The sequence below is a fragment of the Dermacentor variabilis genome, chromosome 2 (genome assembly GCF_050947875.1).
Source record: "Dermacentor variabilis isolate Ectoservices chromosome 2, ASM5094787v1, whole genome shotgun sequence".
Taxonomy (NCBI): domain Eukaryota; kingdom Metazoa; phylum Arthropoda; class Arachnida; order Ixodida; family Ixodidae; genus Dermacentor; species Dermacentor variabilis.
In genome coordinates this window covers 66,675,049-66,688,863 of record NC_134569.1, presented here as the reverse complement: position 1 = coordinate 66,688,863, position 13,815 = coordinate 66,675,049, and the positions used below count along the sequence as shown (strand labels likewise).

Genomic DNA, 13,815 nt, shown 5'->3' with positions numbered 1-13,815 from the left:
AATCCTTCCAGGCTACACAAAAACACCTCGTGGTACAAGAAAAACTGCAGAGAAAGAGACCAATTCTTTCATGAATGGACATTTTTTTCGTTTTTTTTTTCACGCGTTCTCCTCCGAAACCCACCCTCGGGTGCCTGCCACTTTTCCGTCCATCATTTCGCCAGCTGGTTGCTATTTTCATCATTCCTATAAACCCATTTTGCACTGTACTCGGTGGGAGCGGCAACAGAACCATTTAACCGGTTTGTCGCAGGATGAGCGCTCACCAGAACAACCAGTTGAGGCACAGTCACACTGAAAAGTTGCACGGGTCACACTGATCTCCGATGATGACACATCAAATCAAAAGCAAAATGGAGGTTAACATACTGGATCTGCCCGACTTGTTTGAGATTTTCCCGTCATCAGACTTTAGGACTCATTCAAGGAAACTTGGCAAGGTGCTCCTTTTGGCCAGTTGGTACCTACCTTCATGCCACAGCTTGAATTCATGTTGGAGAATAAGCTCTTCAACACTGCCTTTTAGCACACGAGTTTGACATGAAGCAAACTTGTGACGCCAAACTGCACCTATCTTCTAACTGTGCCACTACACTGTTTTCTCAATAAGCCATTTCTTTTGAAACATGAATAACCATGGCAACGACAATAAGCATCACTGGCAGTATTATCCGCCAATTCATTTTCGGAGGACATAACTGTATTTATTAAAACATTAGGCACAGTTTACCTGTCACCTTAAACACGAATTTTGCCTCTACGTGTGATCTCACAGCAGTGTGAATTTCACCTCATACAGTGTTGTCCACTTATAGCAATACCACATATAACGATATATTATTTAAATGAGTCAACTTAAGAGTGCAAATTTGTACATTAGGGCTATATTAAAAAAAAGAAAACATACATGAAGATACGGTACTCACCACAGTTGTGAACCTGAAAGTCTCGCGAAAGCAAGTGCAGATTTCCAACTACTTCAGCGCGCCCCCAACGCTTGATACGCTCTTTAGATGTAGAGTTGAATCTCGTTAATTGGAACACGCTTAATCTGAACTTTCAGTTTATTTGCACTGACGCTGTGGTCCTGTCAAAGTTATGTGCATTCCATTGGATGAAAAAGTCCGGCAATTCGAATGTGCAAGCATTTGTGACGATTAATTCGAACATACTAGGCTCCGACAATGCTCTCAGCAGTGTGCCAAATCACAGTCACACCGCTGTCCAGCATTTTCCTGACCTTGCCATAAAGGAAGAGCGTAGGAGAGACCCCTCAAAGGTGCACGCGAAGGAGAAAAAAAAAGCCGTGGCAGAAATATGTGCGCAGGCGTGGTCCCACACAGTCAACAACCGATTTTCCGGACCCCCAATTTTTCGGACGCTTTCGTGGCACCGCCATGTACCACCCACTGAGTCAATGTATAAGAACGTTGAAAATTTTGAATGCAAAAAACCTTTGCTATCTAATTTTCCAGTCATTTTGCCATGATCGCAGGTCTGACAAAAGCATTATCAAAGCAACCACCACCGCCACTTTCATTACCTCACTGCCTTGAACCGGCGTTCTCGCATGCAAACCTGCTGGCAGCTGTAGCCACATCGCTGCAAGGCTAGGCCTAGCTCCTTCGGCATTCGCTACCAAGCTTCTTCCTGTTCGGTGCCGTGTTGTTCATTGAAAACAATTCACCGCTGTTAGCAATGGCGCCAACTTCACCTTCGTAATCCTTGGTAATGGTTTCGGAAAGCGGAAAGCATAGCATGGTTGCATGTAGGTTCCCAAAAGTCAGCATCGCCCCAATACAGTAGTGTTAGGCAGTGAATCATACGAAAAGTTGGAAGGGTCAATTGTCACAGGACGTGGTATGTTTGAAGGGACACTAAAGTGAAAAATGATTTCTTCTGCATCAGTAAATTACCGTTCTGCAACACCAAAAACACCACTCTTACAACGATAAGACGTTTGGTAAGCCAGAAAAAGTGCAAGAACAAAATACGGGTGGCGACGCCTACTTGAGTTTCCGCACCTAGGGGCTGTGACGTCTTGGATTTTGATGGCAACTTCTAGGGCCTACTAATTATATATAGCGGTACAGATTGACTGCGTTGTGTTCTAAAGGAACCGAATATTAAACATGGCAAGTTTCGAGAACCTTTACTCGGGCAACGCGGCCCAAAAGCGAAAACATACTTTGGAATCCCCGACGTCACGCTGACATACCGGCGCTGGGGTTTCGGCGCAAAATTCAAATACTAATACTTGGACCTTCATTTTCTCACCTAATAATCAAACAACTTTTTTTTTATATGACTGTCTGCAGGGTTCTCAAACAATACTTCATTAGTCTAAACTGATTTATTGTTTCATTTTAGTGTCCCTTTAATGCACACATGCATCCGCAGTCTCCTATCGTAGTACGAGCACTGATAAGCCTAGTATGTGTTCTGGCAGCCCTTTAGAGCTATTTCAGACGTGCCTGTGACGATTTCAGCACTTGGGGGCAGTAAAAGACATGCATTAAATTTTTCGGGCTGCCAGATTTCTTGGAAATTTTTGCGGCCCTTAGAGTCCAAAATATCAGGCATCAGCTAATTTGTAAATCCTCTCGAGCTTCCCCCTCATGTGTTAGCTCAGTGCCACATGTGCCATTGCAGGTAAGTCCTCCATTCAATTACCGTCCTTTAATTCGAACTTCTTTTAATTTGAACAAATCTTCAGGCCCCCTCAAGTTCGAATTACAGAGATTCGACTGTACAACTACCCTAATGTTTTTTTTTCACGATCTACTTCATAGAATGTCCCCCTTTTTTTTTTAGCGCAAGTGGCAAGTTTGGTTTCGGAGCTACAAAGGTATGTTTGGCAGGTTTATATTGCAGCAGTCCAAGATTTAGCAATGATGGGTTATAATGATTCGATTTTTGGTTCCTCATATCGTAAGACATGGACTGCACTGTAGTGTGGCTTTACGGCAATGCATGCTGCTATGCTATGGAGCCACACTATAAGGTGACATTTGCACCGCTGTGAAGTCCCATCGAAAAGCAAAATTCGTACATAAATCTCACTTCACATGTTGAAGCTCTCTTTCCCCCCTACTTCATGGTCTCCATTTCGCGTTTTGGCTGTGTTAGTAATTCAGTAGCTTGGGAAATTCCCGCAGAGTCAGAGTAACCCGTTAGCTACTCTTTTGCCTTATATTAGCACTGCATGCTCGAGTCTTTTTTTCTCGAGTTCGCCAAACGCATCCTTGCCTTATGATTGAATAAATAGGGTAGCTTCACGAGCTTTCTCGTGAATAGCACAGGATGCATTGGTGTCTATGAGCGACAACAATGTCCAGGCTCAGTTCCAAGGCATGCTGTGTTGCCACTTTGCAGGAAGGAATACTGTTGCTTGCAGAAGTGCACCACGATAGTCACTCAAAATACCATGAAAGTAAATGTACAGTAGACTTCCGTTAATTTGACTGCTGTTTATTCAATTCCAGCCGAAGTCCCAGCCGGCACCCATGCATGTTTACAGGCCCAAAGTTGCGTTATATCGATCCCACAATTTTTATTACGCCAGATAATTCAAACTTGACCAGTCGGCATGCACACACTTGACCCCTATGGTGACCCCAGAGCAACACCTTCAGTAGTATGGGGACGGGGAATGCGTTGAACACACAACACTTCCCATTAAGAACGCCTATACTCAGCCTCTTCTAGGAAGATTTTCTCACAGTAATCGTAGCTTAGAATGCTTTGCTACAGTGTTTAACTGATCCTAACACGCAGCTTTATTAGTTATTTCAGAAAAAAATTGGGCCAGAAATTGCCTGCGGTGCAAGCGAACACAATACCAAAACAGCTTTTTGTGGCATTCATATGCATTACCGCATAACGCTGACTTTAGGAAACTTCCACCGTTGACTTTTTTTTTGGTAAAAATTGAGTGTTTTAGATGTATAACTCAGTTTAGGAGGTTTAATGTCATTCCTAAATTTATTCCACTTTAGACACATAGAAACTGGGCAAGGATTTGATTTGGGGGAGTGTTAGAATAGGAAAAATCCTGCCAAATAATTCAGTGCGGTGCTCTGGTGCTTTTTTCTGCATCTTGTTTAATTCGAGCCACCAGATAATTAGAATAGAATTAACGGAAGTCTACTGTATCCCCGAAAATGAACTACCGAGAATGCCATCCCTCGTTGTAGCAAAACTCATGAAACGTCGAAAAGTCGGAAACGCGCAGCTGGGGCTGCATTCTTCAAGGATTCTTTTCTTGCAGTTAAATTTATTATCTACTGCATTGTGTGGCCAATGCAGGTTATGATAGTAATGTCGAGGTAAATGATAAAGGCTGAAATATTTATAATCTGGCCCAACTGCTCTGTAGCTCCCGACTGCCTGCTGATCCTCAGTATGTTGTGTGACCACAGCAACTTTCCAATGTGAATATGCCTTCACAATAACTGTTCTCCACTGACCCATATAGGCACATATGGAGCTTTTATACCCTGGTGGCGATAACAGTGGCAACACAGGAGATGAAAGAGAGAGAAGAAATGGGAGAGAGGAAGGGAGAGTCACTAGGCCACATATATAAGGAAAAAGTCAGTGATGCTTTAGGCGGCGTTGCATGATGTCCAGATGGCTTGAAGGAAAGCCAACAACACCGATGGAACACCCTTCACCACAGCAACACACAAGAAAGAGGCAAGCATGATTCCCATCTGGAAGTCCAAGTCATGCAATGAAGAAAGCAGTTTTATTGGAGCATACAGTGCACATAAATTAGCTTATATATTTCACACTTGAGCCACAAGAACTGTGCTAAGCGATGTGCATTTACATCTAGTGCTGCCAGTAGGAGCACAAAGCCACACAATACACTGCTGGGTTTGAGCTGAGGAATAGTGGTCGAGCCTTGCATCAAAAGCAGTTTTGAATAACACAAGGCAGGGAAGTGATAGAAACATGCAGTTGAAGTGTGTGCTGCAGTAATTAGAGAAGTGAATTTATTTGTTATTTTAATGCACAGTTCAAGCTGAGGCATTATTTTGTACTTACACTGACTAGACACTTTTTTTTTCATGTAACAATATTTACTGAAAGAAAAAGCTTTACTGCCATTTAGAGTGACTCTGTAATGCAATGTGGCGTATGGCTTGCTTTATCAGCAATACAAACAACAATACTTAACTCTGCCTTATCATGGTGAAAGCTTTGCCTAGGTGATACATATGCTCAGCGAGTCAACACTAAAGTTGCTGTTGAATTCAAATACAAATGGCGGCAAAAAATTGGAGGACGCTTAAGCTTCGCCTTCAAGAGTGGAACGCGACAGCGTTCCCGTCGACCCGCCAAGGGGTGTAAGACAATGGGCTACGGCGCAGCGACTACGCGCCCCGCATCGGACGCGGTGAGCGTCGAGCAACACAGCGTTCGGCGCGACAACGAAATGTGCGCCTGAGCAAGCGACGCACGCCTGAGCCTTAGAAACAGCTAGTTTCTAAGGCAACACCGCGTTCACTAGAGGCGCTTTTGTACCACTTTGAAGCATCGAACTCGTGGCTCAGTGGTAACGTCTCCGTCTCACACTCCGGAGACCCTGGTTCGATTCCCATCCAGCCCACCTTGGAAGTTGCTTTTTATTTATAAAGTGCCTGCCGTGATTTATCGCTCACGGCCAACGCCGCGGACGCCGACGACACCGGCTTTTCTGCGACACGAGCTCCTTAACGCTATCGCGTTAAAAACTTCTATACTGTGTATACAAGACAGCAACTGATCTGACTATTCTGACAAAATGTGCTCACGAAGCACTATGATACAAGTATGCTGAATTTGCCCATGTGAGACACCTTCAGTGGATTTCTTAGTAAAGATTTTGTGCCAAGATGCACGAAGTTATGACCTTCCTAATTTATGCACAATACTTGCTAACACGTGCCTACACAAATAACCTTGTCCTACAACAAAGCAGCATTTGCGCAATAACTTGCATCTGAGCAGCCAGGAGATCTGTCTGGCTGTGACAAGTGTGAACAAGTTCTGACAGCTTTCCTAAATAACGACAGCTGCATTAATTTAACCCTTTGAGAGTAATTTTTTCTCACTTCTCTCGCTCCCACCCACCATGGAGCGGATTCACTTGCGCCTATGTGTCATATTCCCCCCCACTCCCCCAGAACTGCAATTCCTGCTGGGCAGAATCACCAGTATTAGCATTCACTGCAAAAGTTCTTGCGAAAAAAAAATGAAACCCTTCAAGGGGTAAATGTCAATTTCCCATATCTCCTGCTAAAAGCACCACTAATAGCTCTTGTACAAACGGGTGCAGTAAAGCTATTCCAACCTCTACACTGACTGCACCAAAGGCAACACTAAATGATCACTGCAAAAGCACGACAATATATGTACACTATGGCCCATTCCAAGCCACTTTGGCTGTCACCAGAAAATGCATTTTTGCTTGGCACACTTCTAGCGACTCTTTTCCTGAAGAAGGCACAAAGTGCTATGTGTAGCAACCATGCAAGCGTGCCCAAGTCGGCAGAGAGAGGCAAACCCCTACCGTTACTGGCTTCTCCATCCCGCACAACAGGCGATGTGAGGGTTACCCAAACCGTAACCTTGGGATCAGAATTGTTTGTCACCGACACAGCTGCGTCCTGAGGGCTGGCCCGCACCTCATACTTGTCATCAGGGGAAACGGTCTGCAAGCACCAAAACACGACCTGTTCAAGGTACTCGATCCCAAGCAACATGTTAAAGGACTCAAGAGCACGAGAGGGGCTTAAAATACAACACAAAGGAGGATAACGAGCATAAGCACTTTTCGCAGTTTGTTTCATGCCCAGATGCCTTTTCTTGAGGACGTGTACTTGTTAAAAGGGCCCCTCACCAGGCCCCATAGCAAAATTTGGTTATACGAAGGACGTTACGTGTCCTCCAGGGAGTGTTCTACCACAAAAGCTTTTCAAATGGGCTAATTAATGGCAGAGATAGAAATATTTCAGTTCCGCAAACCCATAATTTGTGGTGTTCTTCACCCGTGCTCTTGGGACAAAGGAACGACAACACAGTAGTGCAAACAATTACAAGGGCATTTATTGCACCTTTCATAGATCAATGCCTGCTAGCAGAGTTGCTATCCACAAAACATGCCGATGGGCGCGCGACAAATCTAGAAGTCCGACTCACCGCGACCGCATAGCGAGTGAATATGTTCGCCCCATGCTGGATCCCAATGCCTGGTCGTTCGCGCGTCCTGTCACGCGAACGGCGGCGCATTCCAAGACGGCCACGCGGGACGGTCTCGCAGAAGCATGGGTCGGGGCACGCGCGGCACGGCACGTCCGTACCGCTTGCTGATCTCAAACCCAAGAGGAAGCGCCTTGTCTCTCGGCGCCCGAGTAACCCCGCCGCGGCGTGACACTCGCGCCATCTCTCGCACCGCGCTTGTACCACTCCGACCGCCGCAGGCGCCGGGCCACGCGAGCCGTGCGGGAAAACAGCATATCAGGGGATGCGCGAGAGTCGCGCATCCCCCCAAATTTCAGGGGGCGAGCTCCACTGCTAAGTGAGACACTCTCCATTTGCCCTGTCTCGCCACCGCAAGCAAAATTTCTTCTTGCATTCTCCCATACTGGACCTCGAGGACCATGTAACGCATACGTCACGGGCCCCACCTTTTTTTTCCTCCTCACTTTTTTGTGGCTCAGCGCACTTCCGCTGATGGCGTCGCCCACAAGCTGTTGCGATTGTCTCTTCTCGTGCAGAGCACAATTTTGCGTGCTGCGCACGAGGACATCTGACTAGCGGTAAAGTCAGTGCTACACGAATACTGAGGAAGAGACAAGCGAATCACAGAGTGTGATCCCGCGCTGGAGCACGGCAGAAATTGCAGTTTCGGTGTCGGTGCATGCGTGACTGCATGATGTGGGAACAAGCAGACGAAATGGAAGTACACATCTCTTGCTGGAGTGCGAAGTAAAACAAACATGCAGACACTTGGTTTGTGTGTTTTATTATTTCTCTAAGCTTTAATTCGTTTATTCCAGCAACATATTACACACATAACAGATGTTGCCTTTAATAATTCTCGAAGTCACGTGTCACCACGAGCGATGTCACAGCACAAACACGAGTACATAGGTGCACTAGCACGTATACCTCACCCTCCGGCTTGGAGTGCGGCGGCTGCAAGTGAAAATGGTGTTCGTTTTGAAATTCCAGATACTTCTGCGGCGTGTACCGATGTAATACTTTGCAGACACGATCGTTCATTATCACGCATTGTATGCTTGGTGCTTGTAAGCTCAAAATCGCCAGACCTGGTGAGGGGGCCTTCAAAAGGGGGGACATGGCTTTGAAAATCAACTTCCTTATTTTTTCATGGATTTTGATGAAAACTGGCACAGATGTTTAGAATGCCTCCATGATGCTTCCATAAAAGTTTCAGAGTGATATGTTGAGAACATTCTATTGAACTTAATTGAGCAGAATTTTTCTTAAAACTTTTTGGAGGGCCTGGGGAGCTTAAACGCAATCGAAGGCTCGTTGAGTATTGGCTGCTTAGCTAAATGCCTGCTGAAGACCGTGTCAGCCTTGCTTTTCGTGTGTCAGCCTTGCATATTGTAACCTTACGAAGAGTCAGCAGCACTCACACGGCACCGACAATCTTTTTTTAGTGTTTCCTACTGGACACGCTTTACGGAAAGCATGGTGCTAGCATTCGAAACAAAATCAGCCAAAATAAATCGATTTATTTCAAAATATAAAGTGAAGTACATGGTTTTCAAATAAATTTAGTAACGCCAGATTAAGGGGGGACACGGGTCGTTGCGGCGAAAAAATCGCGAAAAAAAAAAAAACGATATTTTGAAAATGAAATTTTCGAATTCTACAGCTCATATTCCTTTAATTCACCAAGTTTCGAATCTCAGGGAAGAGTATTTCGTCTGCAATATCAATTTATAACATCACTGTGAGCTGAATTCCGCGCAAAAACAGCCCTTTTTATCGCGGCGCATAGCTCTTTTTCTATGCGCGCGATCGCAGCCATCTTGGTCTCGTTGGAAAGAGGAGCCTTCCTTCTTTAATTTCCCGCCAAAAGTGACTCCGTCGGTACGCCAGTGACGTTGAAATCCAGGGAAGAAGAAAAGCCTGAACGCGCGAACCGATTCGTTGACTAGCGCACGAGACCAAAAACGTGTGCTGTGGTTGGCTGCGCGACGGCGCGTCTCATAGGTTTGTTGGCACATGCCCAACGATGTCCAGTCCACCGGGGAAGTTCACCACGAGGCACTAGTTCGGCAAAAAGAAGCGATCAGCTTATAACATTCAAAAGCGCTCCATTGCTTCTGAAAGCATCGAGAGTAGCTCGCCGCCAACTGCAAACGATGCCGAAGCCGCGGACGATGCCGAAATAGGCCTAGCCAGCTCACAAATTAGTGAAATCGTTACGGACAGCGGCCGCGTTCGGCGTGACGCTGTAATGTTGCCGCGTGCGGATTTTTTGCAGAGGGAGATGAATGCTCAAAAAAAACTTCAAGTTCTTGTGTCAACGCCAGCAACAAAGCGGGCGTTGGATTTGGTCACTCGCGCCGACGGCGCTGCAGCCGTGCCAGTCGACGCCGAGGTAGGCTTCGCTATCCTCAGTAGGACTCCGTGAACGCACTGATGTCGTTTGTCAAGTGCAAGGTGTGCGGCGGCAGCGGCGCAGGAGGCAAAAGCGAACGGTAATCTGGCCTCGCCATAAAGATCGTTATCACGTGCGCGTGTTGCGGCGATATCGCGTTGGCGTGGAGCTCGACCTGCGTGAACGACAACCTTGCCACGCGCGATGCAAGCCACCGGGAATCGGCGAAAGGTGCCAAACGATGTTTTTGCCGCATTTGGGTGGCCGTGGTCAGAGCGACTACATTCCTGGTGGCTTTTAGCCACTTTCACTGCAAAATAATGCAAAATTATTTCTGTACTTTTGATTAAAAGTGAATGTATTCCTTTTTTCTAGTTTTCTCGAAACATCGACTTTTGACTTGTTGCTGATTTGCCGAGGCGATATCTCTGCCTTCAGAGCAGATGGAGCCATAATTTTTGTTGTGGCTTGTAGCTGAGTGTGCAAAGTACACAATGGTAGGGTCAGATTTTAGAATTTATGCTTTAAAAAGTTGCAATTCTGCTTTAGATCAGACAGTGGGGTAGCCACAATTCGAACAGTAAATATTGAATTGCTATAATATTGCTAATATTTGATGTACTAAAATAGTATTCCTACCATTGCGTTCCTTATGTTTTCTAGTACCCAGGCATGTGCCAATATGAATTTTGTAGCGCATTTTCCCCCCTATTGTTTGTGCAAATTATGAACAATTAATTTCATTTATCTTCAGAACTAAATGGCCTATTGGAAAAATTACATATTTGAAATCAGCACAAAAGTCTTAACAAGAATTGAAAGTTTCATGAATATTGATGGAAAACATGAACATTATTTGAAAAACAGTGTCCCCGCTTAAGAGACGTTAATTTACACATTTATTGTAGCAGTTGAGAGAGCGTTCGACCTGCTCACGAACGTGCAGGAGAAAATGAGCATTACTGGATTTACTACCTTCTGAGAGAAAATTTTTTACGATGAGCCTAGGCGACAGATAAGTACGCATTTCCTTAGTTTTTTAATACATGATAATTGCTGCACCCACTAGTTTCAAGGCTATTCTTTTCCAGCTGTAAAAGAGATTGACGAGCAGGTCAACCTTAAGCTCGGTGCCGATGCGGAGGTTCACCAAAAGCCTATCAATTAGTCACCTCCTGTAATCGACCTTGAACGACTTAATGGTGCCCTGGTCGAGCGGCTGCAGCTTCCCTGTGGTGTTCGCAGGCAGGAACGAGCTCGCAGGTGGCGTGATGGGCCGAGCAGTTATCAACGAGAAGGCAAGCGTGACGCCCCGACTTGCCCAGTTCGGCGTCCCGCACATGCAGCCATTCTGTAAACAACTCACGCGTCATCCACACCTTTTTATTGAAGGCGTAGGGGATGGGGAGCTGGCTATAGTTTTCAAAGCAGCGCGGTGCCCTTGCTTTATCGACCACAACGAGCTGGAGCTTTCGAGAGCCATCCATGTTAGCTGTGAGCACAGAACGCTTACGCTTTTGCCAGAAATGGTTTTGCCAACAATCTTATGGCGGTTCTTAAGCCTGTGCAGCCACCCTGTGTTGTCAGCGAAGTTGTCTTCACCGAGTGAAGCGGCAAACCATTTGGCCTTAGCCATTAGCATTGGGCCATCCACCGGAATGTCCTTAGCTCGGACCTCTAAAAACCACGCATAGAGAGCCTTTTCAACTTTCTCGTGGGCAGGACCTCGCACACGACAAGCTCCCGATGTTCGTTGCTCTGCCGCTTTTGGCTTTATGTCCGCCTTGTTATTTAACAAGGTGCTTAGAGTGCTCCGAGGAATCTCAAAGTTGTCTGCCACCGTCTAACTTTTCTCGCCCGCCTCAACACGCTGAATGGCTTTCAGCTTTGTCGCAAAGTCCAGATTCCTGTGCTTCTTGTGCTTGCTGCGGCCATTGCTTCCACATCAGCCCACCACGATCCAGTCACACGTGTTGTAAGACGCACACAAAACAACAATGCGCTTGAAACACAAGAACGCGCACAAAGCAAGAATATGAACAGCCTCCGCCAACAAAGTGCTCGCGATGGCCACCTCAGAGGGCGACAGCGATGTACGAAAGGTGCAAGCTGTGGTTGGCTGAGCGAAACTCCGGAAAATGCAACGACAAGAAAACAAATAAATAAATACATAAAATAAAAATAAAGAAGGGGGGGGGCATGAGGAGGAGGCAGCTGGCCTCTTCGTTCCTGCACTCTTACGTTTACCGAGCCGATCTCTATGGTTACTATGGATCTCTATGGCGGAGGGGAAGAATGAGAGACAGAGGGGGAGAAAAAAAAACAAAACAAAAAAAAGCTGTTCCACAAGTTGGAGAATGTGCGCAGTCCGGGCCTCACTCCCTCTCGCTCTCATTTTCGGAGCGTTTCAGGTTTCGGCAGAGGTGCAGTGCCGCGGGTGCAGCGAGTGCCGAGCTCGCGTGGCATTCTATATATCCAATGGCGGGTAAAAATACCGTTTGATATAAACGTACGAATTTCGATACTTTTACACAGAATTTTCAAGGGGATAATTTAAGAGTTCAATACAGACAATAATTCGATATATGTGGGTTCCATATATCCGTGTTTGGCTGTATATGCGATATGATGTTCTTCTGCACAAAAGCTGTGTAGATATGCCATGCTAACATAATGTGAAATTTGTGCAGTCACCAATCATCGCTATCGATTCTGTGCTACTGGCTCAAAACAAAGATTTCGGTACGCTTTTAATTTATTCCAGCTACCAATTTGCCTTTCTTTTTTAACAAGGAAATGCAAATGGAGTTCACAGGTCATCAAAAAGGACCACTTACAGCAAGATGCTTGGGCAGCAAAGCAGCCACTCGCGCGAGCAAAGTGCGGCCAGGCTTCTCGGAACACATGACCACCAGGCCCACAGTCAGGTCTCCTGCCAGCAAAAGGCCCTTGGCCAACACGCCGACACGCATGACACCCTTCAGCAGGCGCTGCGGTTGCTCTTCCTTCTTCCTGCAAGACGCCGAGACCGACTTCAACACACAATGCCGCATTTCACATACATGCAAGCATATTGTAGATTACATATTGCAACTACCTTGTATAGCCAAACCCATTTATAACGAGCTCGATAGTTCTGCGAAAAGTGGTCATTATATCAGTAGTTCAATATATACGGTCATGCCCTAAAATACTGCAAGATTAACTGCATTTTAGTTAGAAAACCAGATTTTCAGTGTCATTTTTGTTCCCAGTTGGCTGGAAGCGTAAAATTCCCAGTTAGTTGGAAGCCATTCTGCGAACGTCTAAGACATCATGGTCTCGGCATTCAGACTGCGCATCAGCCACACAAGAGCCGTAAAATTTCATTGTCTATGTTGCTTCGAGCGAAAAAAATGTGTTCAAAAGGTGAAAAGTCATTGCAAACCATTTTTAGCAATTTGCAATGCATAAACAAAGCGCCGCAAAACTAATATTCTGGTAACAGCGCAGTAATCGCCGATCCTATGCAACAACGCGCGGGGGCAGTGCGTGGAGCTGCATTCTTGTAGCATCATGCCATGTCGACAGGAATGCAAGAGCGGCCATTGTTCGCATGGTGGCAGGACATACACGGCTGTTCCAAATTGTTGGAACAGGTGTAAAGCATGTCGTGTCACACAAACGATTGCGCAAAAATGAGCGACTCCGTTGTGGCATCTGATAGTGCACCAGTGCATGCGCCTGTGCACACCCTGTGGTTAATTCTGTACACCTTTCTGGAGGCATGCCCTGAAAGTGCATAATCTTTTTCGTAGGTTTCCGAAATTCGTGCGCGGCAGTTGCTCGCTTGCTCATCTTGAAGGCCGCCCAGCTTTGTTGCGTTCCCATGGTTTAGTACTTCGCACGTGCCCTCTTTTCACCATGATTGGGTTCAAAGCATTCTTTACATCTGGAAGCAGTTTTGATGGGCAGGGTCGGAAAACCAGATGCACTGGAATGTGGTAGCTTAACTTATATATTGTTATATCTGGCAACACTGCAAGTGGGTTCGACTGTATAATTTAGGAGTACTAAATCTGAGCAATTTCCTTGCATTGATAGGCAGTTACAGCCAGCATCATAGGTTTGTGGACTGCAGGATTTGAGAAAACACCAAATATTTCTGTAGCCTAGTATGGATTTCCAGCCTTGAGACTCAAATAACG

At 45.9% G+C, this 13,815-nt stretch overlaps 1 protein-coding gene across 1 annotated transcript in view; it reads right to left on the bottom strand.

The window, feature by feature from the left end:
* Zn72D (Zinc-finger protein 72D) overlaps window positions 1-13,815 on the bottom strand; it is an 82,927-nt gene that overhangs the window by 24,958 nt on the left and 44,154 nt on the right. The window contains exons 10-11 of the mRNA XM_075680823.1: window positions 12,466-12,640; window positions 6,560-6,701 (exon numbers count right to left, since the gene is read on the bottom strand). Coding sequence (XP_075536938.1) covers window positions 6,560-6,701; window positions 12,466-12,640 — 317 coding nt within the window. The remainder of the gene's footprint in view (window positions 1-6,559; window positions 6,702-12,465; window positions 12,641-13,815) is intronic.